Source organism: Natator depressus, chromosome 20 (assembly GCF_965152275.1).
Source record: "Natator depressus isolate rNatDep1 chromosome 20, rNatDep2.hap1, whole genome shotgun sequence".
NCBI lineage: Eukaryota > Metazoa > Chordata > Testudines > Cheloniidae > Natator > Natator depressus.
The window spans coordinates 11,425,064-11,449,851 of record NC_134253.1 but is presented as its reverse complement, the minus strand read 5'-3'; the positions used below and the strand labels follow the sequence as shown (position 1 = coordinate 11,449,851).

General features: G+C 45.7%; 1 protein-coding gene across 1 annotated transcript in view; it reads right to left on the bottom strand.

Moving 5' to 3' along the window:
- The window catches only part of SP1 (Sp1 transcription factor), a 32,211-nt gene extending 7,740 nt beyond the window's left edge, over positions 1-24,471 (bottom strand). Inside the window, exons 1-4 of the mRNA XM_074934790.1 lie at positions 24,448-24,471; positions 22,261-22,361; positions 19,876-21,364; positions 269-434 (exon numbers count right to left, since the gene is read on the bottom strand). Of these exons, the coding sequence (XP_074790891.1) occupies positions 269-434; positions 19,876-21,364; positions 22,261-22,361; positions 24,448-24,454 (1,763 nt within the window). The 5' untranslated portion in view covers positions 24,455-24,471. The remainder of the gene's footprint in view (positions 1-268; positions 435-19,875; positions 21,365-22,260; positions 22,362-24,447) is intronic.
- Between the last annotated feature and the right edge of the window lie 317 nt (positions 24,472-24,788).

Genomic DNA, 24,788 nt, shown 5'->3' with positions numbered 1-24,788 from the left:
GTAAAATGAGGCACCCAGCATGTGCCCCAAAATTACTGTTACCCACCCTTCACCAGACCTGGCCTAGGGCTCCCAGGAGAGAGCACTACTGCAATCATCCGACCTGTCAACCTATTTTATTAAGGGTGCGGCCTGGATTGACTTTAGTTCTTGAAGGCCAAGGCTGCTAAGTGACCTACAGTCTCCATCCCTCTGGGTTTCTGAAACTCCCTACCATCATATTGACAATCCCGCTTACAGTTTGAGGTACCCAGTTAGCAAATCCTACCGTCCTTCGCTGTCTTTGCAGTATGGGCAGGTGCAGGCTTCTCTCCGCATCCTTCGGCCTTGTGGCTGTGGGTCTGGACTAGTCTCCCCTTCTTCCACAGTAGCGTTTTCGTCTCCCATTCCGTCACCCCCTCCACCATGCAGGCCCAACTGAGCACCATGATCACCTAGAGGGAAATATCTGCATTACTTTTGGATCAGCATCTTAACCAGCAAACCCTAAGCAATGAGGAAATTAAAAAGAAGGAAAAACAACTACAATCACTAGTCTAATTGCTAGCTGGCATTTTATACATGTGATGGAGAGTCATGCCACACATCTGAAGGAGCTCCTACGAAGGGGGTATCCTGGGTGAAGAGTGGAAGTCCACAGTGATATTTGTAAAGCAGCTCCACCCTTGCCCAGGCGCTTTAAATACAAGTAAATGGAGCGAAGAGCATAAATGCTCTGCTAAGTGTAGATGTAAAAATCCCGAGCAAACTCTACTATTACCTATGGATGGGGATCTTGATGGCATCAGTTGGATTCTATTATGGACTAATCTTGGTGAATTCTCCCACTGTATTTTCTAGACAGTTATGTGGCCAGGAGTTAGCTGCCCCCTACAGACCCTTTTGCGGTCTCAATTTAGATTTGGGAAGTTATTAATTTTGCCCCACCCCCATTTCCTGTACAAAGCTTCCTTACACAAACCATTGTCAGGGTGAAAAAGAAACAACCTGGTCCAATCCTCCCCCACTCCCCTTAGGGAACACTGAACAAGTTACTTTTTGCCTTTATCCTCCCCCAGCGAATCACTGGCATCGTTATCCAAAATGGACCCAGGAGAGGAGATCAAAACAAAACTTCCTTTCTTTACTCCATAGATTTGCCAGAGTTATCGAGGTTTAAGGCAGTTGTAGAGCATGTGTCTTTCAGGAAGATAGAATTGAGTAAGTCAATATTCTTATCTGTCAACTATTTAAACTATTTCGGTTAACCCACTCTGGAAAACAGAGACAAAATAAGCGTGCAAAACTCCACCACTGAAGTCAGCAGCAAAACTGCAACTGACTCCTCGGGGACCAGGATTTCACCCCAGATGTTCAGATTTCCAAAGAATGGGTGTCTCTTCTCCTACTTGTTTGTAAGTCTGAGACTTTATTAGCTGGGCTACATAATCATAGCTATGAAAATATGTACTTCAGGAAAACACACTCTGGATTACTGACTGTGACTTTACTCTTCTCTTGCCCCCAGCTTCCAAAAAGTGTCTACAATTTTAAAGCTAAACCTGAGAGTACACACAAAAGTCTGCAGCCAAGTTATATTACATAGCATTTCCCTAGGCCAAGCATGTACCACTTCTGGCAAGAACTGTGAGCATAAAGTCCAACCAGAACTTTAGTATTCTAAACGTACAGACCCCAGAGACAATCTACACAATTCTCACACTATGCAGATTTCAAGGCAACAAAACAGACCTTGGATTAATGGAAAGCTCAGTCTCAGAAGTTCTGTTGTAAGTAGAACTTTTCAGAAGTGCTTACAGTATGTTTGCAAATGTAAAAAGTTCAAACTATGTTAAATACATGTTACCAGAGTCGGCATCAGCATAAACTAAAGAACTCCTTTATTGTTACTGAATGGAAAATGTACAGTTTCTCTGGCACAGCTCTGAAATGGGCAGATTCCTGAGTAATACACAGGGTATAACCCAGAACACTATTACAGCCAACATCCTAACATGCTGGTTACTTGTGTCTTATGGGCAGGAGAGAGAGTTAGGGCATAGGACAGCCTGTATTTTCGCCAAGGTCACTACTTAGCTAACATTATTCCCAAGTCAAGGCAACAGTTGTAGATTGTGTGTTTGATGAGCCTACAGGCGAAGATGAAGCAGGAGCAGAAGGGCAGTTCTCACCTTGCCCAGACAGAAATGGAGTAGTCTTTCCATTGCAAGCTGGCATTTCCGTGCCCAGAGCTAGCCATACACTAAAAATGACATTCCTTCAGATACGGGCAGCAAGCAGGAATGGAAAAAAACATAGTCAGTTTCCACTTGCAACACAAAGGCCAGATGTGTGCAAATTTTAGAGGTTTTAATAACGTCTCACAGTTTATTCAAGGCAAAAAAAGTTTCTCTCTTTGGTACTTTTAGACTGCTAGGCTGATCAGAATGAGGACAGTTTTCCTTTAAGTATCTGTTTAGTTTAAAATGATTAAAGCAACAATCCAGGAGCTAATCCACAAAACAGATGCAAAGCCTCCCAACAATAAAATGAGGAACAGCAATAAATAAAGCAGCCTGGGAGAGACTGAAGTTTTAGTAGCGTCTATCAGCGAAGATATTGCTGGCACTCACTAGCTGGCTAATGACTGTGAGCACAGAAAGAGATGTATAAAGTTGAAAAATCGTCTGGCACGGTTCACGCGAGGCGTTCTCCATCTCAAGGAGCGATACCTAATTACAAAAACCATAGGAACTAAAGCGTGTCACCGACAAGCTTCCAAATACAGACGAACATATTAAACATTTGTAAAGGGGGGTGGGAGGGATGGCAAGCTTTTAAGCCTATCAATTTTCATTTCCATTTTATTGCTCCACGCTTATGCTGTCATCTAATTGCTTCTTCAATAACCCTAGCTACACTTCTCAAGTGTTTTACTTTCCTTCAAGCTCCACTGCGTGATTATTTTAATGCTGAAAACACAGTAAGTGGTGCAGAAACAGCAGGCTGTGTAATCTGTTTTCAGCTGCAATTAACATATGCCAATAGGTCCAACGACAGATTTAAACTCATATGTTTTCATTGGACTGATGCATGAAGTGATTATGGCATTGTAAGAGCTGTAGCATAGTTAAGGTTGCTGTTTAAAGCCAAATTTTTGATCCTTTCCTAAAATCCATACTGTGATCAGTTTGAAATTTGGAATGTCGCTTCAGGATCCCGGGTGTAGTCTGAGGTGCAAATCTGGGGGGCCATTTGGTTGATAAGATACAGGCCCTCCCCCAAAGAGTGACCTGATTTTTAAAACACAACCATCATCAGCTGCTGTTTGCACAGGTGCAGCTCACGCTGCAGGAAACTGGAATAGGCCGAGCCTGTGCAAACTGTTTTATAGCAGCTTGGGGTTTGCACTGGTGCAGTACACCAACAGCTATCACAGATGGCTTGTATCAGAGCAAATAAATGAAGACAGTAAGGCTCCAGTCAGCTTGCAATTGGTGCCACTCCATTACAGTTTCTCCGTAGGCAAGTCTGAAGGAGATTAATGTGTTGCGAGTTTCCTTATCAGTTAGAAGCAGAAGGAAGCTTCTTGTGGCAATGTGAATTTGGGCACTAAGGTATGGTTAGGAATTCAGTGGAGTTGCCACAGTCTGCATTGATTCAAATCAAAATGACTGTTAATGTCCACGTACAAAAGTGAATCAATCCTCTGTTGTGCAATACTAATGAGCAAAATGAGAGGTTAACCCTCTCATTAACAGCCATTTAAGCTACTACTCAGGTTGCTGATAAAGTATGGAATTATTTTAGCGATATGGAGAAGGGTTATGAAGTGAAGGATCTGGGATACCACAAGTAGAGCACTTATGCAGATTGTAACCAAGTGAGATGAGTAATTTGTCTTTATTAGAATCCTAAAAGATTATCTATATCCCTAAATCAGGGGTTCTCAAACTGGGAGTCGGGACCCCTCAGGGGATCATGAGGTTATTACATGGGGGGTCACAAGCTGTCAGCCTCCACCCCAAGCCCCACTTTGCCTCCAGCATTTATAATGGTATTAAATATATAAAAAAAGTGTTTTTAATTTATAAGGGGGGCGGGGTCGCACTCAGAGGCTTGCTGTGTGAAAGGGGTCACCAGTACAAAAGTTTGAGAACCACTGCTGTAAATCAATAAACAATACCACAAGGTTAAGGAACTGTGCCTTAAAAACAACTCAGACAGACAGGCCTACCAATTGGACACAGACAATTCACATGAATTAGTTCTGCACAATACAGACCAGTCTAGTTAAAGCTCAGCAGATCCAAAGCTAGGCTCTCTCAGTTTAGCTAAAGCAATTCAAGTATATAGACAACAGACCTGTACAGAGCTCACAAATAAGCCTTTCAGTATGGACTAGCTTAAACCCATTAGAGTGTGTGGGACCATTTAAAATTCCTGATTTAAAGTCTTCTTCAAGACACAAAAAACCAAGGAAGAGAGGTGAAGCATGGGCCAGCGGATAATGTACTAGTCCAGGTCTCAGAAGACCAGAGTTCTGTTCCCAGCTCCAGTACTCATTTGCTGCGTGGCGTCGGGCAACCCCACCTCTTGATGCCTCTGTTTCCCCTCTCATCCTTTGCTGGACTCCTCTACTTAGACTGAAAGCTTGCTGGGCAGGGATCGTCTCACTTCATGTTTGCAGCTGCCTTGTGCTAAGTGCTGTGCTGTCTTGGGGCTTGTCTACACTGACAATTTACAGCGCTACAACTTTCTCGGTCAGGGGTGTGAAAAAACATCCTGCTGAGCGCAGCAAGTTTTAGTGCTGTAATGCGCCCGTGTAGACAGTGCCCTAGCGCTGGGAGACATGCTATGCCATTAGCGGAGGTGGGTTTTTTTGAGTGCATCAAGGTACTAGTGTAATATCGCGTGGGGAGGTGGGGTGGGGGTGTGCTTTCAAAGGCTAGTGTTTGGAGAAACCTGCCCGGAAGAGATAAACACCCAGCTATCCTGGAATTATTGATCCCCATTTTCAAAAGCTGCCTCAAAACCTTGCATGTGTCATTTAGACTCGGTTGAGATCCTTTGAAAATTCAATTCTTCCTCTGGGATTACGAGGTGATTATGGAGAGAAGCAGAGCTACAGATTACAAGCCTTCAGAGGCTCCAAAGGCAGCACCCACGCACATTCTTTGTCAAGCAGCTCTGCAGCCTCAACCCAGCTGTTATTTCCCATAACTCTCTATACATAACGACGAGAAGCTTCACTCTCCATAGTTAGAACATGCTTGTTAAAGAACACCACACCACACCACACACACAAAAAGCAAAGACTTGAAAAGAAAGAATGAGACTGTTTGAGGGATTGGGTGTGAAGTGAAAAGGTCACCTCTATCTTTGCAAGACAGGAAAAATTATTAGATTTAAACCCAGACCACTGTGAAATTTTCACTCTAAGATACTTCAAACATGAAAACACCTTCACTGAGATATGAGATGTTACAGTCACATAGAATTTAAATGTTGAGACTCTCCAGTCAAAACACAGCACTTAACGATCAGTATTATACTCTATTCCTGCAGCTGAAGAACAGTGGCCCACTTTGAGCAATACTGATTGGGTAAAAGGTTCACAAGAAGTTGCCTAACCAACTACTACAACGAGGATTACAACATGGATACAGACTAACATGGCTACTACCCCTCTGAGACCTAACCAACTATTCTTAGTTGATTAATAAAAGTCTGCTTTCACCAGCAGGTGTCACTATAGTCCTAAACCTATCAGAATAAAGACATGGCAGAAGGCCCAAGAGTCAAGCTAAGAACAATATATAAATAAATGGCTAACTTCAGATGTCAGTGACCATCTACCATGTGTTAAGGGCTCCAGAGACCTGTGAAGTGCATGAAAAGCTACATATTTGACTGTGGGCAAGCGAATATGTATAAAATGACTATATATACTTTTAAACATTACACGTTTTCTCTTCCTCTCCCACCCCCAAAATTAGGCCTTGTCCAAGCACGGAATTTGCCCTGCTTACAGCCATCAGAACAGCTGCATCAATAAAACCCCTACTGTCTGCAGGCAAAGCCACTATTTGCACCAAGGGAGCTGACGACTGTTTGAGAGTAGGGAAAATACCACTAGTGCAATTGGTGGTTTTGCCTGCCTGCACTAAGCGCTTGCACTCATGGCTGTAATCAGATGAGGCCTTAGGCTGCAAGAACCAGTATATGGCCAGGAGCACCAGCCAAAACCAATTGGGGGGGGGGGGGGGGGAAGAATCAGACTCTCTTGCCTGATGGTTTACTTTGCAGGGAAAGAGTTAATGAACACTATTTTTTGGATGAGGGAGCTCAGTCACAATTTGCAAATAAGCTCAGTGTGCACCTCAAAAGTGGGAACTTAAAATAAAAGGGCAGCAGCTCAGCATGTCTGTCCGGAGTAAGATACAGAGGGGCTTATGAAGCAGGAAGGCAGGAGGCAGAAAGTGAATGCATGATGGGGCTGCATTTTAGAAGCCCAGGGGAAAACTACAGAGCCACCACAACTCCTCAGAAGGTTGGTTATCATCAGTGAATACTTTGAGAATACAGGTTAGAGGAGAGATTCTGAGTTGCCCTGTCTCTGTGTGCTGGAATCAGACCTTATGCCGGGGAATAAGTGAAAGCACAGAATAAGCATGCTAGAAAGAACAGTTACAGTCAAATCAACACTTCAGCCCAAATGTGGATGTAAGGTACAACTCTATGCAGCTATGTAAAGGTAATCATACTTTAACACGTTGGGAAAGCAAATCATCTTTCTGTAGTCCCACTGCTACAAGAGGAAATCCAGATGGTCCACAAGTCATGAATCCATGCAAGATCCTCTGCCTTCTTCAGCAAGTTGCTTGCATTCATGTGGCCCCTACCACTTCCGTTACCAGTTACACAAGTTAGCAGCAACTAACCCAACAAAAAGAAAAGGAGGACTTGTGGCACCTTAGAGACTAACCAATTTATTTGAGCATAAGCTTTCGTGAGCTACAGCATATGCATCCGATGAAGTGAGCTGTAGCTCACGAAAGCTTATGCTCAAATAAATTGGTTAGTCTCTAAGGTGCCACAAGTACTCCTTTTCTTTTTGTGAATACAGACTAACACGGCTGCTACTCTGTAACCCAACAAAATATCAGTCCTAGAACAAGCATCCCCCATGGGAACTCTCAGAAGCAACCATGCATTGCACAACACTTCCCTCAGACATTTTTGAAGCGCAGTACAATTCATTATCTGATCTGGTCACTTGGTATCTGAACATACACAATCAACTCCAAATTCTTCAATGCTGCTAGGAACATATGTAAACAAATGGCATCATATAAACAGCACTGAGAAGGATGAAGGGAAAGGAAACAACAAACACTGCAGGCTGACTGACCAGGTTAGAACCAATTGAAAAAAACTGCAAATAAAATCCATGTGACTAGCCCATTCACACAATTAAATTTAAGTTCTTAGGACAGTTTGGCCTTCCTTTTCAGGCCGTACTAGCATTGGCTTCTCAGGTAAACACAATGTAACAATTTTTAGACACAAATGCAGTATCTTGCCCCAGAAAACACTTGCTAGATTATTTAAAACAGCTACCGCCATGAACTGAAGTATGGTTTTTTTAAGTGGCTAGTGATTCAGGACAGGTTTACACTAGAAATTTTTGCTGGCACAGTAATGTCAGTTAGAGACTGTCATTTTTTTAAATGATATTTCTCTACTGGCAAAAGCCCTATGCCTTTATACCACCGTTAAAGTGGTTTTGCTACTACAGCTTGTTTCCTTTGGGAACCAGGTATAAGACATATCAGCAAAAGCATCTACACTAGGAGAAAAGGAGGACTTGTGGCACCTTAGAGACTAACTAATTTATTTGAGCATAAGCTTTCGTGAGCTACAGCTCGCTTCATCAGATGCGTGAGTTTACCACTATAGGTGGCTTAGCACTTTCTGTAACACCTTTAAAGAGGGCTGATGTCTCAAGATAAGCTCCCCTCCCCCCAAAAAAAGAACCCCAAACAAAACCCACACAAGCTTTCTAGTCACTTTTGAAAGTCTTGGCTTGGAGCTCCTGTACTAGTCAGCAGCAGCATTCCAGGCTCCCTACAAAGTTTAGCAATTTTAGGACAGAACATTTTCATTACTCAAGTTCTTGCAACATGTTTACACTCTGACAACAGAGTGGAGGGAAACAAGGATTTTTTTTTTTTAAACTTCGTAAATTAACAACAGCCTGTATAGCACTGTGCATACACTCTATCATTTGTGTGCCGTCTTTGAGGAACTGCTGTTACATGAGTAAAAATGTGCACAAGAGATATGTACAAACACAACAATGGGCCTGAAAAACCCCAGCTTCCTGTCATTACTGACTCCTAGCCTCATTCCAATCTTCAAACATGCAAAAAACTACATTTCTACGCCATCTTCTGTTGGCATTTCATAAACAGAAGAAAAAAAAGGGTGCATTCTGGCAAGCAATTATTTGATTCTAATCATGGCATAAACAAATTATTGCAAGAGGGGGAAAAAAGACCACTAAAAAAAAAGGGAAGGCATGCATCTTCATTCTTCACATAACAGAATGCTCTGAAGTCACCAGAATACAGCGGTATTTTATGGAGAAGGAACAAAGCCTGACAATTTACTTTTATCATCTTCATTAATACAGACTGCTTGTCAAATCATTCTGCCCAGATCACAGACCATTCCCAGGTTACAGAAGCATTGAATGTACATCAGTGGTTCTCAACCCATGGCAGGATCAGCATACAGCTGCAGCCCATGTGACATCCTCAGGGTCATACAAGTAGTATATATATTGTGTGAATGCGGCCCACATAACACAGAGAACTGCATATGTGGCCTACCACGGTAAATATGTTGAGACCTACTGATGTATATTAATCGCTATGCAAGTATATTTTTCAGTGCTCTGGGTTCCAAACAATAAGGAATATTTTTTCAGATAAGACTGATGAGAGAGTTGCCATGGATGTACAGCTCCAGCATCTTCAAAATGAAGCTGACCCAATTCTAATACGGTCCCTTTAATTTTGAAGCAGTTTCACCCCTGCTTTGGCCATATGTATCTGTTGTTCCTTCACCTGACATGGCAAAAGCCGGCGTCACACAAGACTGCCTATCATGGACATAATCCTGTTGTATGAACACAGTTTGAACATGCCGAGCACAGACATACCTCCTCCCTTCCTCCCAGACATACCTGCAGACAAAGTACACCCACCCCTTTCTGGTGCTGAAACACCAACCAGGTGCCAGTACACTGATAGAGACACTGGAGCACCTTAATTGTAAGTGTCAAAGGGGAACCCCGGTGCTTAAAAATAAATGGTGAAGCGGTAGCAAAGCAGGCATTAAAGGGTAACCAAATGTGCCACCGCATTAAGGTGAAGGTCTCACAATTTAGGTGGCCATTACTAATCCAACTGGATGAAGTACAAATGAAAGATACAAACAAGTAAGACGAGCAAGGATGACACAAATGCAGCAAAACAGGAGCCCTTTCACTGACCACAGTCAGGAGGAAACAGACAAACTACATCCTGTAGGTAACAGTGTATGAAGATGGACGGTGGTGGTGGTGGGGGGGGGCGCCTATGATTGCCTCTGGAGTGGGGTTCAAAATGCTGTAAGCACTATGCTAATTCTGCATCAGTCTCAAGCTAAAGACGGAAGACCCAAAAACGAGAGAGTCTTGGCAGACGGTTTTTACAGACAAAGTGGTTTCTTGTTTTTCAAGCCACTGGTCTGAGCAAAATGATAGGTTGGGATTTTTTTTTTTTTTATGTTCTAAAACTGGGTGAGGAATGCCCTCTGGATTCTAGACAGAATATTTTTAGATCCGCCACTGTTGACCTTGAAAAAAATGCCCACAATATTCACCTTTATGTAGGATCCGAACACAACTGTGTCTTATGCAAACTCTGCAATGTTTGCAACAGTTAAACCCATCCTGGATAAAGAGGAAAGCAAAATAAATAAATAAATAAATCACTAAATGAGAAAATAAATTTTAACTCTGAAATGTAAGGGATACTACAAAGAGACAAAAAAAGCCACAAGATTTTTTTTAATTAAAGTGACACTGCCAAGTACAAATAAAGCAAAAAGAGGAACTAACGTGACCAATCCAAACGCACCTAAAATATTTCTTATACATGCAATATTTCTGTGTACGAAAGTTTATTTTTGGTCTGTGGTAGTTGGTAGCTTCAGAAACACATTAAAAGAAGCTTTCTAGCTCACAAATCCAATAATTCTCCCAAGACCCCATTCTCTTCCCATTTCTCAGCAGATTTTATAGCCCAGAACGACAGCAAGATCCTACACTATCCAGTATTTGTAATTTCTCTAAAATATATTGCACTACAGATACTCTAGCAGATCAAATAAAATTAAACTACACTAGCCACATAAAGTAGTAAAGTACACTTTGCAATGCAGTATCCTTGATTTTTATCTTGTTTGCTTAACTTGCTAATTTGCAAAATTCATTAATCTGCAATCATAGTCATTTGTGTAAATTGGAGAGGCTCTATGTTAATTCTTTTGAGTTATGGACAGCTGAGTGGGGAACACATGGTACTCCTTGAAGAAGAGCGTGCTGCTTCGAAGCTATACTAAAGCATATTGAGTAATTGTATTTTAGTTTGGTGTTTAATGACTTGAAGCTACTCAGCAAGTTCTATGATATCCTTTAATTGTTAGAGGTTTTTATGCTGCAAGTTAAATTAAATTGAATTCCTTCGGGGGAAAAAAAACAAAAAAAACCTCACAAAACTTTAACCGCTTTTTCCTGACGTAAGAGAACAAGTTTGGTTTCACAGTGGCAACTGAGTAATACATAAGAATGGCCAGACTGGGTCAGACCAAAGGTCCACCTAGCCCAGTATCCTGTCTTCTGACAGTGGCCAATGCCAGGTGCCCCAGAGGGAATGAACAGAACAGGTAATCATCAAGTGATCCATCCCCTGTCCCCCATTCTAACCCCTTGTTAACAGACGCTACTTACAGTCAGATCTGATGTAAACAATGCAGGACATTTGCACAGAATACCAAACCTGTCAAACCAGTATAGCTGCCAATATTTTCCTGAATCATAAGTTGTACAAGTCAAAGTTCTAAAGCGAGGTGCAAGTTAAGGAACAGGTCTCTGAGCAGACTAGTTTGCAGCAGCCCTGTGGTACCTGTCTGCTAAATCAACTCAGTTACAGTTCTCAGAAACTTCATTCTGGCTCCAGAAGGGAGAGTGACTTTAAAATTGGCACAACCTGAACACTGCAATGGATGGAATTAAATGGAGTGAAAATTTCCAGAACATTGTTATATGAAAGACATGGGCATTTTCACTAATTAATGGCTTTCCTTTATACTTTCCTCTGACTTAAAGACAGTATAAAAGCCTATGTAAATACAATGCTGTAATATGAGGCAAGATGTTCTGAGTATTTCCAGTACACACTTCCTATTATCAAGGGTTTGAAGCTGAACAGAGTTCAAATTTGGCTGAAGCCAGCCACGCAGTACCAAGGTTTTGTTTTGACAGTTTCAGGGGAAAAACTCCCAAACAAACCGGTTTCCTCTTACTGAATCATACAAGGTGGGGACTCGACTTCTCAGATCACCAGTATTATGGATATTTCTTCGATTAAAATGAAACTATCTTTTGTGGAGAGTGAGGGGAGAGAAACAAACCATCTACAAGAAGTTGAGATACTGAACGTTAAGTATTACACAACTGAATTATTTTCTGAAGTTGGGTAATTTGATGTGATCAATGAAACAATTACAGTAAGTTAAAAAGGGATCTTGTCAAGGCTCCTTGCCCTAAAGTGGAACCTAATTTACCCCTCTTCCCACCCCCAGGAGTACGTACCATGTGGAGGTCTCATCTCCCCCAGATACAAGGTCTCTTTAAAAAAAATATTTAAAAAATCATGTATTTATGCCGGCAACCCAACAGCTATGGGAAACCCCACAAGAACAGAGTTATGACACACAGTTGGGCAAGTTAGGGATGCATTTGGTAACCTTAGTCTCTAAGGTGCCACAAGTCCTCCTTTTCTTTTTGCGGATACAGACTAACACGGCTGCTACTCTGAAACCTGTCACAAAGAAACATGTTTCAAAGGGTTATTTCTTTGACATGGGCCTTTAAAAACAACATTTTTGCTCTGTTCCTCTCCTACATTCAATGGCTTAGCATGCATCTATTCAAATACTTTACTGAACCCTGAAGCCAAGTTCCTTCTGCCAGCATGCTTGTGCAGGTAGTGGGAAAAGGAAAGAGGAGAAGAAACTGGTTCACATTCTCAAACATGGCTGAAACATGAATGATGCACCATATTTTGATGAAGGTTATAGAGAGAGCCCCAGTGTGACAGCACTATCTCTGCTAACTGCTCCACAGGAATACAAAACACTATTTGAAGCCACAGGAAACAAACTGCTGCAAAACTAATCACAAGGGATTGAGATACAAATAGTCCGAGAATGGCAGAGAAAACTAAAGTAGTGAAAATTTTACACCACTCTTAGCAGAAACTCACACTATAACTGATGGCATAGGCTCAAAGCTAGTATCTACAAAATGTCTCAAGACTGCGATTGAGGGGAACATGAGAAGGAGAATATCCAGTGCGGTCCATAATGCAATGGGACAGTGAGAGAGCGTAAGGGTCTGCCTGCACAGATCCCTCTACAGGATTGGGGCCCAAGTTGCCCCTGTGGTCGAATGACAGCCAAACTGAGTGTAGGAGGAGAAATTGATGAGACAGAGTCAGGGTATTTCCTTGGTGCAGATTTTGTAAACAAACACATTACAATAATTCTGTTTGACCACACAGGCCGCTGCTTCTTGCGAGACTCCCTGATTAGGAAACAAGTGCCCTGACCCAAGTAGCCGCCATTCAGAGCTTGTGCTCTCCAGCAATTCACACAGAATGCTTCCATCCAGATCAAAAAGGTAAACAATGATTTGAAATTTAAAAATGCAGCCTTGTTCCAGCCACTAGCCCGCTGTGTTTGGAAGGTGGAAAACCCTGTGAGCTCCACTCTCCACCCCCTGGCTGCATGGGCTTGGCAGGTGGCATGAATGTTAGCCTCCTCTTTTGTACTCAGCTGTTTTGCACTACAAAAAGAGCCTCAGCTGAGTACTTTCATGCATGCATTCATCAGTTAAGGTCCTGAATGCCTTGCATCAAAGACACCTAATGGGAACACATTACAGTAGCCTGTTTACCTAGCACATACTTTACCCAGGCAGTAGACGATCCCTATCTCTTGAAGGCAACCAACACCAAAAGCAAAGCAGTACTTACAGTACTATATAAAAGTGCTTTACTATTAACTAGGTGTCCAACATGCAAGCCTTGTCCATTTCACCACGTGTGCCACAGATTTTGCAGTTAATGTCCTAAAGCTAAAAGGTTGGTTTCTTAAAGTGAAGCAGAAAGGGGAAAAGAAACTACAGTGGATTGAGTACTTCTGTAAGTGTCATATGCCCCAGAATGTCCACAAAGTCTTTTCCACATCGCAAAAAAGGTATCAACATTCAAACTGGCTTCCCTGCTCTATGCAGGCTTACATTTTTTGACACAGATGACATTTTAATTACATCTTTAGAAGACGTATAGCAGGAGTGATGTCCCCTTCACTGATCCTTAGATGAGTGGTATCTGAAGGTTTCAGAGTAGCAGCCGTGTTAGTCTGTATTCGCAAAAAGAAAAGGAGTACTTGTGGCACCTTAGAGACTAACCAATTTATTTGAGCATAAGCTTTCATGAGCTATCTGAAGGTTGCAATCCCACACTACAAACATGTAAAATTAAAACCAAATTCTGGAGTTGTTCTGGAGCTGCATGTAGGACAAAGTTTGACCACAATCCCCTTTGTCACTTCATCGAGACAATCCTCATTCCCATTAAGAAACAGAAGCAGCCACAGTTTGAGGGTGACTATTGAGATGATAATACCACCACTGAGCTCTTATATAGCCCTTCAGACCAGGAGATCTCAAAGCACTTTACAAAGGAGATAAACATCATTATCCCCATTTTTCAGATGTGGAAACTGAGGAAGAGAGAGGTTAAGTGGCTTGTTCAAAGTCACCAGCAGGCCAGAAATAGACCCCAAGTCTCCTGAGTACCAGTCCAGTGTTCTATTCACCAGGCAACACTGCCTGGCACTATTACATCCTCAACACAATAACTGAGCCTAATTTTATGTATATATTTATTCCATGCAACAAACTATATTAAAAACACCATTAAGGCTGAAAATCATTACGGGGACTCTGGGAACGTGATAGCTTCTGAGAATTATGGGTGGATGAGATTTCCAAGGCTTCCTAGAGGATTTAGCCACCCAAGAGTTAGGGAATTCTAGAATTCAGGTAGTCTGTGCAAATTTAATTTTACCCACTTTTGCATACACAAAAGAGTCTTGCCCAAGATCACACAGGGAGTCTATGACAGAGACAATCAAGAACCCAGCTCTCCTGGGTCCCAATCCAGTGCTTTTGCCACAAGAGAACATCCTCTCTTCTTATAACCCTCTGTCCCATTTACTATTCATCCACAACAATGAAAGAAGCAGAAGTCCCATAGAACAAGTACTACATGACCATGCAGTTAAAAATTGCAGAACACACAGGAGCAGAATTAAGACTGCATATGCACCCTTACTTCTGGTACCTGTACCTGCCAATTCTTTAGCACTTGACTTTGAACCTTAGTTCATTTAATTTTTATAATTCCCTTGGATTTTAAGAGAAAACTGAAAGACAGAAATTGTATCACATGGAGCCATACCGATTCCCTGCATGGATGATCAGCAGGGTTGGAACCCAGAACCATTAGATCCACAGTATAAACTATTATCACTTGAGCTAAAGGAGTATAAATAGCAGCAGTGGTAGACTCGGCTTTCTGCGTGGGCTAGCCATTAAAGGTACACACAACACACACCTCACTATTGGCTTACACGACTATTTGCACAAAGCAGTGAAACAAAGTGGAAGTCGGGATTCCACAGTTGTATTTCCTGGCTCTCGAGGGAATGAGATCTGGGTGGTTACAGACAGCACCAACACGCGCGCGTACACGCACGCACACTCAGAATGGCTGCGGAGAAGATTTGAATCTCTAATATTAGAGACCAGGGTTCTATCCCTCAGCTCTCTATAAGTGAGCTTGTGCAACCACTCAGTTACTTCTGTTAAAGGAGAAAAACAATATTCTTACTCAATAATACAGCCAAAAGCCAGGAAGTGCACAGAGTTAGTGGAAGAACCAAGCTGACAGCTCTGCTCTCTTAGCTCCCACCACTTTCCTGAGGACAGGGTGGCAGCTTCTGCTCTTCCCCATCTGTAGTTCAAGCTCTGTGGGGTCCGGGAGCAGGCTCGGTGTACAGGATGGGTCAGCAAGTATTCTTAGTGCGGGTGGAATGTTCAGCGATTTTAGCAGCAAACCTCGAGCAATCTCTGCGGAGCACATACAAATGATGATGCTCAGAGTCATATAATTTGGCAAGATCCGGTTAGGTTTTGATGCGGACAATAAGGGCTGGCACATTAATGATTATATATGGCTAACCCCTGATAATTCAATTTCACTTTTCCCTTCACCTCATTCTCTGAAGCGCATTAACTGTTTCTGCCAAAACTTAAAAAAAAAAACAAAAAAACAGTCCTTACACAGAGTGCAAGCATGGAAAGTCCCAGCACAAACTGTTCAAAGTTTGGCACAGTGATAAGCAACAGGGGATCATAATAGAAAACGTTAGGCAACTTTAACAATAGGCATCACTTCCAGCTCGGCCTATAATTTATTTATATCTCACCACATGAGAGCTTGGCCAAAAACATCCAAGTAGGTTCCCATAGGTCTGAAGCCTGCACCACAATATCTATCAGTCACCTGAACATCGTATCCTCCAAGTTGAGGACAAAGGCCTCTGGCCATCTCTGCTGCGGAATGCATTATGTCAGACAATTAAAATTTAAGGCAGCAAACATGTCATCACAAATGAGGGGTTTTCCACTAAGAGCAGCCCTCTTTCTACTCTAACACATGGATTTAAGGGTTAAAAAAAAAAAAAAAAATGGCTGCTCAGAAATAAGCCATCTGATGCAGGGGTGGGCAAACTATGGCCCGCGGCCCGGATCCAGCCCACCAGTCATTTTAAGCGAGCTCTCGCTGGGGAGCGGGGTCTGGGGCTCCAGCTGGGGAGCAGGGTCAGGGGCCGCTCTACAAGGCTCCCGGAAGCAGCGGCATGGCCCGCCTCCAGCTCCTACGCGCTCTAATGACCCCCTCCAGCACTCCAATGGGAGCTACAGGGCTGGTGTCTGTGGATGGTGCAGCATGCAGACCCGCCTGGCCGCACCTCCGCGTAGGAGCCAGAGAAGGGACATGCCGCTACTTCCAGGAGCCGCTTGAGGTAAGCGCCACCCGGAGCCTGCACCCCTGAGCGTCTCCCCATGCCCCAACCCCCTGCCCCAGCCCTGATCCCCCTCCTGCCCTCTGAACCCCTTGATCCCAGCCTGGAGCACTCTCCTGCACCCCAAATCCTTCATCCCCAACCCCACCCCAGAACCTGCACCCCCAGCTGGAGCCTGCACTCCTTCCTGCACCCCAAACCCCTGCCCTGATCCCCCTCCTGCCCTCCGAACCCTTTGATCCCAGCCTAGAGCACCCTCCCACACCCCAAACTCCTCATCCCCAGCCCCATCCCAGAGCTCCCTCCCACACCCTGAACTCCTCATTTCTGGCACCAAGCTGGACACCGCCCCCGCAATCAGAGCCCTCATCCCCTCCTGCCCCGCCCAACCCCAATTCTGTGAGCACTCATGGCCCTCCATACAATTTCTATTCCCTCGGGCCAAAAAGTTTTCCCACCCCTGATCTGATGGGTAGTCTCCAAGACAGTTCCTCCCTGATCCACCCATCCAGGGCAAAGCCATCTCACAAATACAGGAACTAGGAGTTGCCTATATGCTTCAAACAAGCTGAATAGGCTCAGAGCAGGCAGCACAGGATGTACTTGGGAGGATCACGATGTTAGAATAAAGAAAAGGAGTACTTGTGGCACCTTAGAGACTAACCAATTTATTTGAGCATGAGCTTTCGTGAGCTACAGCTCACTCCATCGGATGCATACTGTGGAAACTGCAGAAGACATTATATACACAGAGACCATGAAACAATACCTTCTCCCACCCCACTCAAAAGTGGGGTGGGAGGAGGTATTGTTTCATGGTCTCTGTGTATATAATGCATACTGTGGAAACTGCAGAGGACATCCGATGAAGTGAGCTGTAGCTCACGAAAGCTTATGCTCAAATAAATTGGTTAGTCTCTAAGGTGCCACAAGTCCTCCTTTTCTTTTTGCGAATACAGACTAACACGGCTGCTCCTCTGAAACCTGATGTTAGAATACTAGACAATACTAGTGAATCCACTGAACACAGAAATCAGACAAATGAAATGACAAAAACAGGCTCTATATGACGCACACACAATGCTTATGAGAATTTCCACGTTATTTCATTGACTTCATACAGTGGAAAACCAATAATTACAGTTAATCAGATATGAAAACAGCTTGTAGACATACAAAACCCAAATCAATTTAACAGCAGTTCAACAGGTCATAAAACACTGCAAAACAATTCCAAGGAAGTGGCTTTATTCTCTTTCATGAAGGAAACAGAAGTTGAATTGCACAACATTTAAACTGCTTCTAAATTACGTGACTCACTTGAGTGGTTGCCTTTTTAAGTAAGATACAAAATGATGTGACATGCACCATCCTAAGAAGCTATTACCAAGTACAGGCAATAGTTTAAAAATATTACCCTTCAGCATTAAGTTCACTCAGTGAAAGAAATTAAGAAATGCTCTGTCTCAAAAGTAGGAACAAAATTTCCGAGTGTCAAGACTAGCAAGACCATAAATGCACATTGCACTATGACACCATAAGGCTGTACCAACTACAGTGTCGATTGCCGAGAGGGACCACTTGTGAGATGACAGTATTGATTCAGTGGAAACAATCAGGGTGCTTTGTGCCAGTCTCAATGTTTGAACATCTCCAAGTAATGAGATCATAGCATTTTGTACCCACCCCTACTTTCTTCTGGCCACAAACTTCAAGTCACTGTATGGAAATTCCTAATTTAAGATGAGGAAGAAATATTATAAATGCTCCCCCAATTTGACTCTTTTGCCTTGTAGAGTTTGCGACCCTGTCTGGCTTTCCCCTGACCCAAGGGATGTCAAACTCATACTGAATTCCACTTTTAAGGATGGTCCATATACATTTAGGCCTCCATAATGACCACATACTTCCTCCAACATACAATGGATCTTTTACTCATGTCAATAAGGGGTTTGGATAACGATCAGGAGGAGAATATAGGCTTTATTTAGAAACTGAATTTTAGCTGTTCGTAATTTGTTCAGGGCTTCATTGTTGCACTCAGCAGTACATAGTGGGAGAACACGTTCCCTTTTAGAATCACTGCTATTTCTGCCTTTTGTGTCTCTTCTTTCCTCATCCTCCTTTCTGTCTGTCTCCCTCTTCCCTGTCTGGCTCAGGTCTCTCCCAATTCCCTCCTTCCCTGGGCTTCACTCCCACACTTCACAAAGTCATAGAGTTTAAGGCCAGAAGGGATCACAGATCATCTAGTCTGACCTCCTGACTATCGCAGGCCACTAACACCACCCGCACACCTAACTCAACAACGGATGTGAGACCAAAATATATGAGACCAACAGATTAGACAACCATGTGGTACAGGCAGAGGGACTGAGGTGCACCAGTGCTTGCAGCTCCTGCAGTGACACGGAAAGGATTAAATGAGGTATACCCAGATAATCCCAGCAAGTGATCCACACACTGCAGAGGAAGGTGAAAAATCTCCAAGGTTGCTGCCAGTTTGACCTGAGAAAAACTCCTTCCCGACCCCACATGTGGTAATCAGTTAGACCCTGAGCATGTGAGCAAGAACCAGCCAGCCAAGCACCTGAGAGAGACAGGATGCTTGGTGCCACCCAGCCCTGGCCCACCCTGCCCCATGTCCCATCCCCAGCCATGGCCATACCGGATGCTTCCGAAGGAGGAGATTAAAATGACACCTCCCAGAAATGCATTTGGGGAGTGAGAATCCCCTTCTATCCTAACCCCTGTGGATGACTGGCTGAAACCCCAAAGCTGGAACACAAGACCTGCCTGCCACAATCACTTCCCTCCATTTCATTTGTTAAAATGATCAGCAATGAAGGAGTTAACCTTCATAATTGGGTTTAGGTGTGAATTCCATGATTAAGGAAGGGTGGGCAGTTAGTTCACACCTCTTCAGAGTTCATTTCAGGTTGTCTGAAGATTCAGGGAGCCAACATTGCCTCTGTAATACTTTGTTCCTATTGCAGGACTTTATCTTCACAACTATGAAGGGTAGAAACTTTTTAAAATGGAAGCTTAGATTCTGCTGAATCTGAACCTGTCACATGGCCCACATAAACGAAAAAGGTCAGATCTGGCTTGCAGACTGGGTGTTTGACACCTCTCCCACAGCTGGCTGTGTTGTCTGGAAACTTCATGTCTTTAGGTTCCTCCCGTTAGCAGTGTTTATCAATCTGTGGGGTCATGACCCCCAGGCGGTCATCGGACAACTTTGGGCGGGGGTCACAAGCAAGCTCAGTGTTAGGGGGTAGGAAGCAGGGCAATTGCCTAGGGGGCCTGCAAAGCTAATGCACAGTACGGTTTAGACACTGCCTTACAGGAAGCGAGATCAGAAACAAAAAGAATAATTCAGAAGCCATTTCAACAAAACGTCCAACTTACCAGTAGCATTTGCTATAGCCAGCGGCAGCCCTTGTAGCTGGTGTACTTGGATTCCAGACGCTCCCAAGGCACTGAGGTTAATGGTCTGAAGGCCTGGCATAGAAGACAGCTGAGCGGCATTTACAGTGACAGTGCCGCTGGGGAGTGAGGCAGATGCTATTGGTGTGAGCGTGTTGGTATGCCCCGTCTGCCCCAGAGAGACTCCCTGCATTGGGGCCAAGGTGATTGTCTGAGCTTGGGGGTTCTGCACCTGAAGATTCTGCAGCTGAATAGTCTGCCAGCTGACCTGCCCGTTTGGCCCCACAGTAGGTGTTCGAATAATGATTGGCCCAGAGTTGGAGACTGCTTGAAGCTGAAGGTTCTGCAAAGCATCTTGGGAGATGGCTTGGGTGGTAAAGGTCTGGCCAGAGAGTGGAGCAGCTTGGAGGGCCTGAATGGTTTGCCCTCCCTGGACAAGCTGAGGCTGCACTAGGATCTGCTGCTGAGACTGCTGATTTTGATCAGCATCCTTCTGCTGACCTTGCTGAAGTCCCATGCCAGAAACCTGGTTCTGCAGAGAGTCCGAATTCTGAATGCCGCTAACCCTCTGGGGTGTCTGGACCTGAACATTTGTTCCCATGGTGCCACTGCTGGAAAAATTCATGACACCCATGTTACTGCTTGTGGTCGTGGTAGAGTAGCTGTTGGCATTGGTGAAAAAAGCACCAGAGGTGGCAAGGGACGTCACTATGTTGGAAGAGCTGATTGCAGCACCAGAAGTCACTATTTGGGAGCTGCTGTCTTGAGAGCCAGAGCTACTTAAAGTGACGGTCTGAGAAGTGGGCGCCAAACTCGTGGCAACACTGCTGACAGGCAGCAAGGTGATATTACCATTTAAAGCCACTGGGACATTTGCCACATATTGAGTTTGTCCCGAGAGGGCGTTATTGCCCAATCCAACCCCCTGGATTGGGACAGCCTGCTGCAGCAGATTTGGCATGGCGGCTATGATATTGCCTGTCCCACCTCTGTTTGTAATGAGCTGTTGATTTGTCCCGGGGATGATCTGAAGTTGGCCAGAGGCATCCTGCTGGACGTTAACTTGGGCTGGGGTGGTGGCAAACTGCAGCTGCTGCCCATCAACTGTTTGAAACTGTGGGATCACCTGGTACTGAATGTTTGGTAGGACACCAGGCAAACTGGTCAGCACCTGCTGATTCTGCAAATTGGGGGCAGCGGCAACCACATACTGCCCAGCTGTCACAGGTCGGTTTTTTGGTGAGGACTCGCTGCCGTTGCTCCCTTGCTCCTTGGAGGAGGTGGATGTCCCAGGGACAGTGGAAACGATTTGCCAACCATTTGTAGTCTGGGCAAGCTGAGCGGCAGCAGCTGTGAGGTCCAGCTCACCTGAGCCCCCCTGCTGGCTCTGGGAGCTGTTGGAGTTCTCATTGGGAGACTCAATCCTGCTGCACGTGGCTGCCAGCAGAGCCAGGGGGGAAGGCTGGGATTCCTAAAGACAAACGAGGAGAAGGAGTTAAGTATCGCCAGCCCCGTGCAAACTAAGCAAAAACAAGGAGGAGTGTTCGGCTAAAGACTAGGGAAACAGCCCTTAGTGACACACACAGCTGGAAAATACAGCTAGCAAACATAGGGCTGTCAGGCATGAGCACGTGGAGGAACATCAAAGGAGGAAGGATTTCTATGAACACAAGGAGAGATGGTAGAAACTGCCTTCATGGTTCAGCCCAAGACCAGGAAGTTTCCCTTTGCCGTGATATTTGGCACATCTCCAGAGGAGAGATCCCAAGAGGCAGTACTATTGCTACTAGGCACCTATGGACCCTGAGACCATGCATCCCCTAGAAAGAAAAGAGGATTAAAGAAAGGGCTAACACCACTATTTCTTGGAGGAGGTGCAGAAATGTTAACATTGGCAGAGGTTTTGTATATGATCTCGGGGGACAACCATATTCCGTTCTCTATAGGGTCTCATACTGTGCTCATCAGCACAACAGCTGAGCACCTTCTAGGTGTGCATCAAGCAATATGACTAACACATCACATGCTTGTTCTCTCCTCCTTCCACCAGGGGAAGACACGTGTGCAGTGGAGCGTTTGTTTTGAAATTATATGCATGAACGCACTTTATATGTTATACAAGGTCAAAGAAGTGACTGATTTCCCCAGTCTTAAAACTCTCCTCTCTCTACCCCAAAGCTAGCCCCTACCCTTTACTATTGGGGCCATCACAGGGAACCTTGCCACACAGAAGTCATAGGTTTTTGCACTCTCACAGTGTGCATGAGGACTGCCAGGGTACCACCAACCTGCCTCCTTTCAAATCCCATTCCCCACCGACACCATACACAATCTTCTCTTTTCCTACCATGCTGGGACTCCACTCACCTGACCCTCACCATTGCCTCCAATACTACTGCTTCTGCTACAAGCACTTTCTTCTTCCTTCTCAGACTTCACAACAGCCATTTCTTCTGGACTCTCTTGGTCTGCATGGGGAGGAAAACGATAAACACTGTTACAATTAAACTGTAAAAAGTTTACAAGAAGCAGAGTACAGGGAAGGGTTGAGAAGGGTGATGAGAGCAGTTTAAAAACAAGAAAGTTAAGGAAAAAGAGAACACCCAGGAAGGTAAAAACAGAAAGAAGAGAGGTGGGACTAGAAAGGTGAAGGAGGGTCTTTGTAAGTATTTAAAGGGCACCCACCACCCCTAGTATCTAGGCACTCAACTGGACAGAGAGAGGTAAAGGGAAGGCTTGAGAGGATGGTGAAGGGGGAGATGGTGAACGAGACAGAAAGGGAAAGCAGAAGAGGGGAGGGGGGCTGTTAAGCTGTAGAGAAGAGAGACTGGGGAAGAAATTGACAAATGGGGGTTAGCATAGAAACTCAGTGAGGAGGAAACGGGAGGAATGTGCTCTCTTCCTCTCTCAGGTTCCTCCCCATTCCACTCTTGCAAGTCCCTTCTTCTGCTCCCCTCTCCACCCATGCCCTCCCTTCCTCAGGGCCCCATTGCACCTGCTCCCTCCCTCCCCTGAGTGTTCCCCCTCCCACAGACCTTCCCAACCTCCCGCCACCCAGATTCCACTTCTGCAAAGGTTCCCTCTACACCCTAGGACAGTGATTCTCACCCAGGGATACATGTACCCCCTGGAAGACGTCTGAGTACCCCCAGGGATACATCAACTCATCCAGATATTTGCCTAGTTTTACAACAGGCTACATAAAAAGCACTAGCAAAGTCAGTACAAACTAAAATTTCATACAGTAATGACTTGTTTCTACTGCTCTACATACGATACACTAAAAGGTAAGTATAATATTTATATTCCAATTGATTTTATAAATATGGTAAAAATGAAAACAAGCAATTTTTCAGTAATAGTGTGCTGTGCCATTTTTATGTCTGATTTTGTAAGCAAGTGGTTTTTAAATGAGGTGAACTTGTGGGTATGCAAGACAAATCAGATGCCTGAAAGGGGTACAGTAGTCTGGAAAGGTTGAGAACCACTGCCCTAGGATCCTGCACCACTAGGCCTCTCTCTCCCCAAGTTTCTGCCCCCCCCACCGCCGATCCATCCCACAATAGTTCTCCCATCCCCCTGGATTCTCCACAAGGGCTACCCCTCCTGCCAGGACTAAACCACGAGAGTTCCCCAGTTCCCCCCTCCCCCTCCCCAAGGAACAGGATCCCAGCCCCTTTTCTCATAGGATCCATCACACAAGGGATTCCCCCTCCCCAAAAATCCTGCCCCCCCCCCCGTCTGTTCCACAAAGGCTGCATGAAAGATTCGCTCTCAGGAAGGTTCCACTCCCTGCCCTCACATCCGCCCTCCCCACTTCCAGGTGCCTTCCCCCAGGATTATTCCCACCAGGATCCTGGCCACCCCTCTGCCCAAGGGATCCCCCTCCCACTGGGATCCTACCCCGTCCAAGAGCCCTCTCCCATAACAGCTTCCCCCCCCCCCGCCAATCCTTACACCGTCCCCCAGGGGACCCCACCTCACGAGAGTCCCCCCCCCCACCGGATCCTTACCTCCTCTCCAGGGATTCCCCCCTTAAGGGTTCCGCTTCCCCTGAGGTCCACCCCCACGAGGGGTGCCCCTCCCCCCGGATCCTCCCCCAAGGGAGCTCCCAGTCCCTGCGAGATCCACCCTCACGAAGGATGGCCCCCCCACGGGATCTTTGCCCCCCTCCCCCCGTGACCCACCCCACGAGGGTACAAAGGTCCCCCCTCCCCGGGATCCTCCCCCATCTCGAGCCCCCTCCCCTCGTGACCTCCCCCACGAGGTTTCTCCCCTCCCCCGGGCTCAGGTACCAATCCCTCCCGGGACCGCCCCCACGAGAGTTCCCCTCCCTCCGGGGATCCTGGCCCTCCCCGACCCCCTCCCCCGGGATCCTCCCCCGTCTCGAGCCCCCTCCCCCCGGGTCCCACCCCCCGAGGGTCCCTCCCCTCCCCCGGGTCCCTCCCCTCCCAGGTCCCCTCGGCCCGGGGGTGGGGGCTGGCCGGGGCGGGGCCGGCCCGTCGGAGTCGGCCGGACTCGCGTCCCCCGGGGCCGGGGTGGTGCCGTCCTTACCGCTCATGGTCGCTGCGGGGGGCGAGCCCAAGTCGCTCTCGGGGCGGGGGGAGGGGCGGGGGAGTCCGACTCGCTGACGAGGCAGCCTAACCCCGCCGGTGACCGCCAAAGGGCTGGCGAGGGAGGGACTGGGGGAGCTGTGCGACACGGCCCCGGCCCTGAGACACGCCTCCCGACTCGGCCCCGCCCAATCAGGAGGCAAGGAGGCACCCTGTGGGCGGGACTAATGGCGGATGACAGGTTGCATGGCTAATGGGAAACCAGGCGGATTCTAAGAGGGAGTGGTAGCAGTCCACGAAAAGCCCCGGCCCTAGGATACGCCCCCTTCGCGGCTCCGCCCA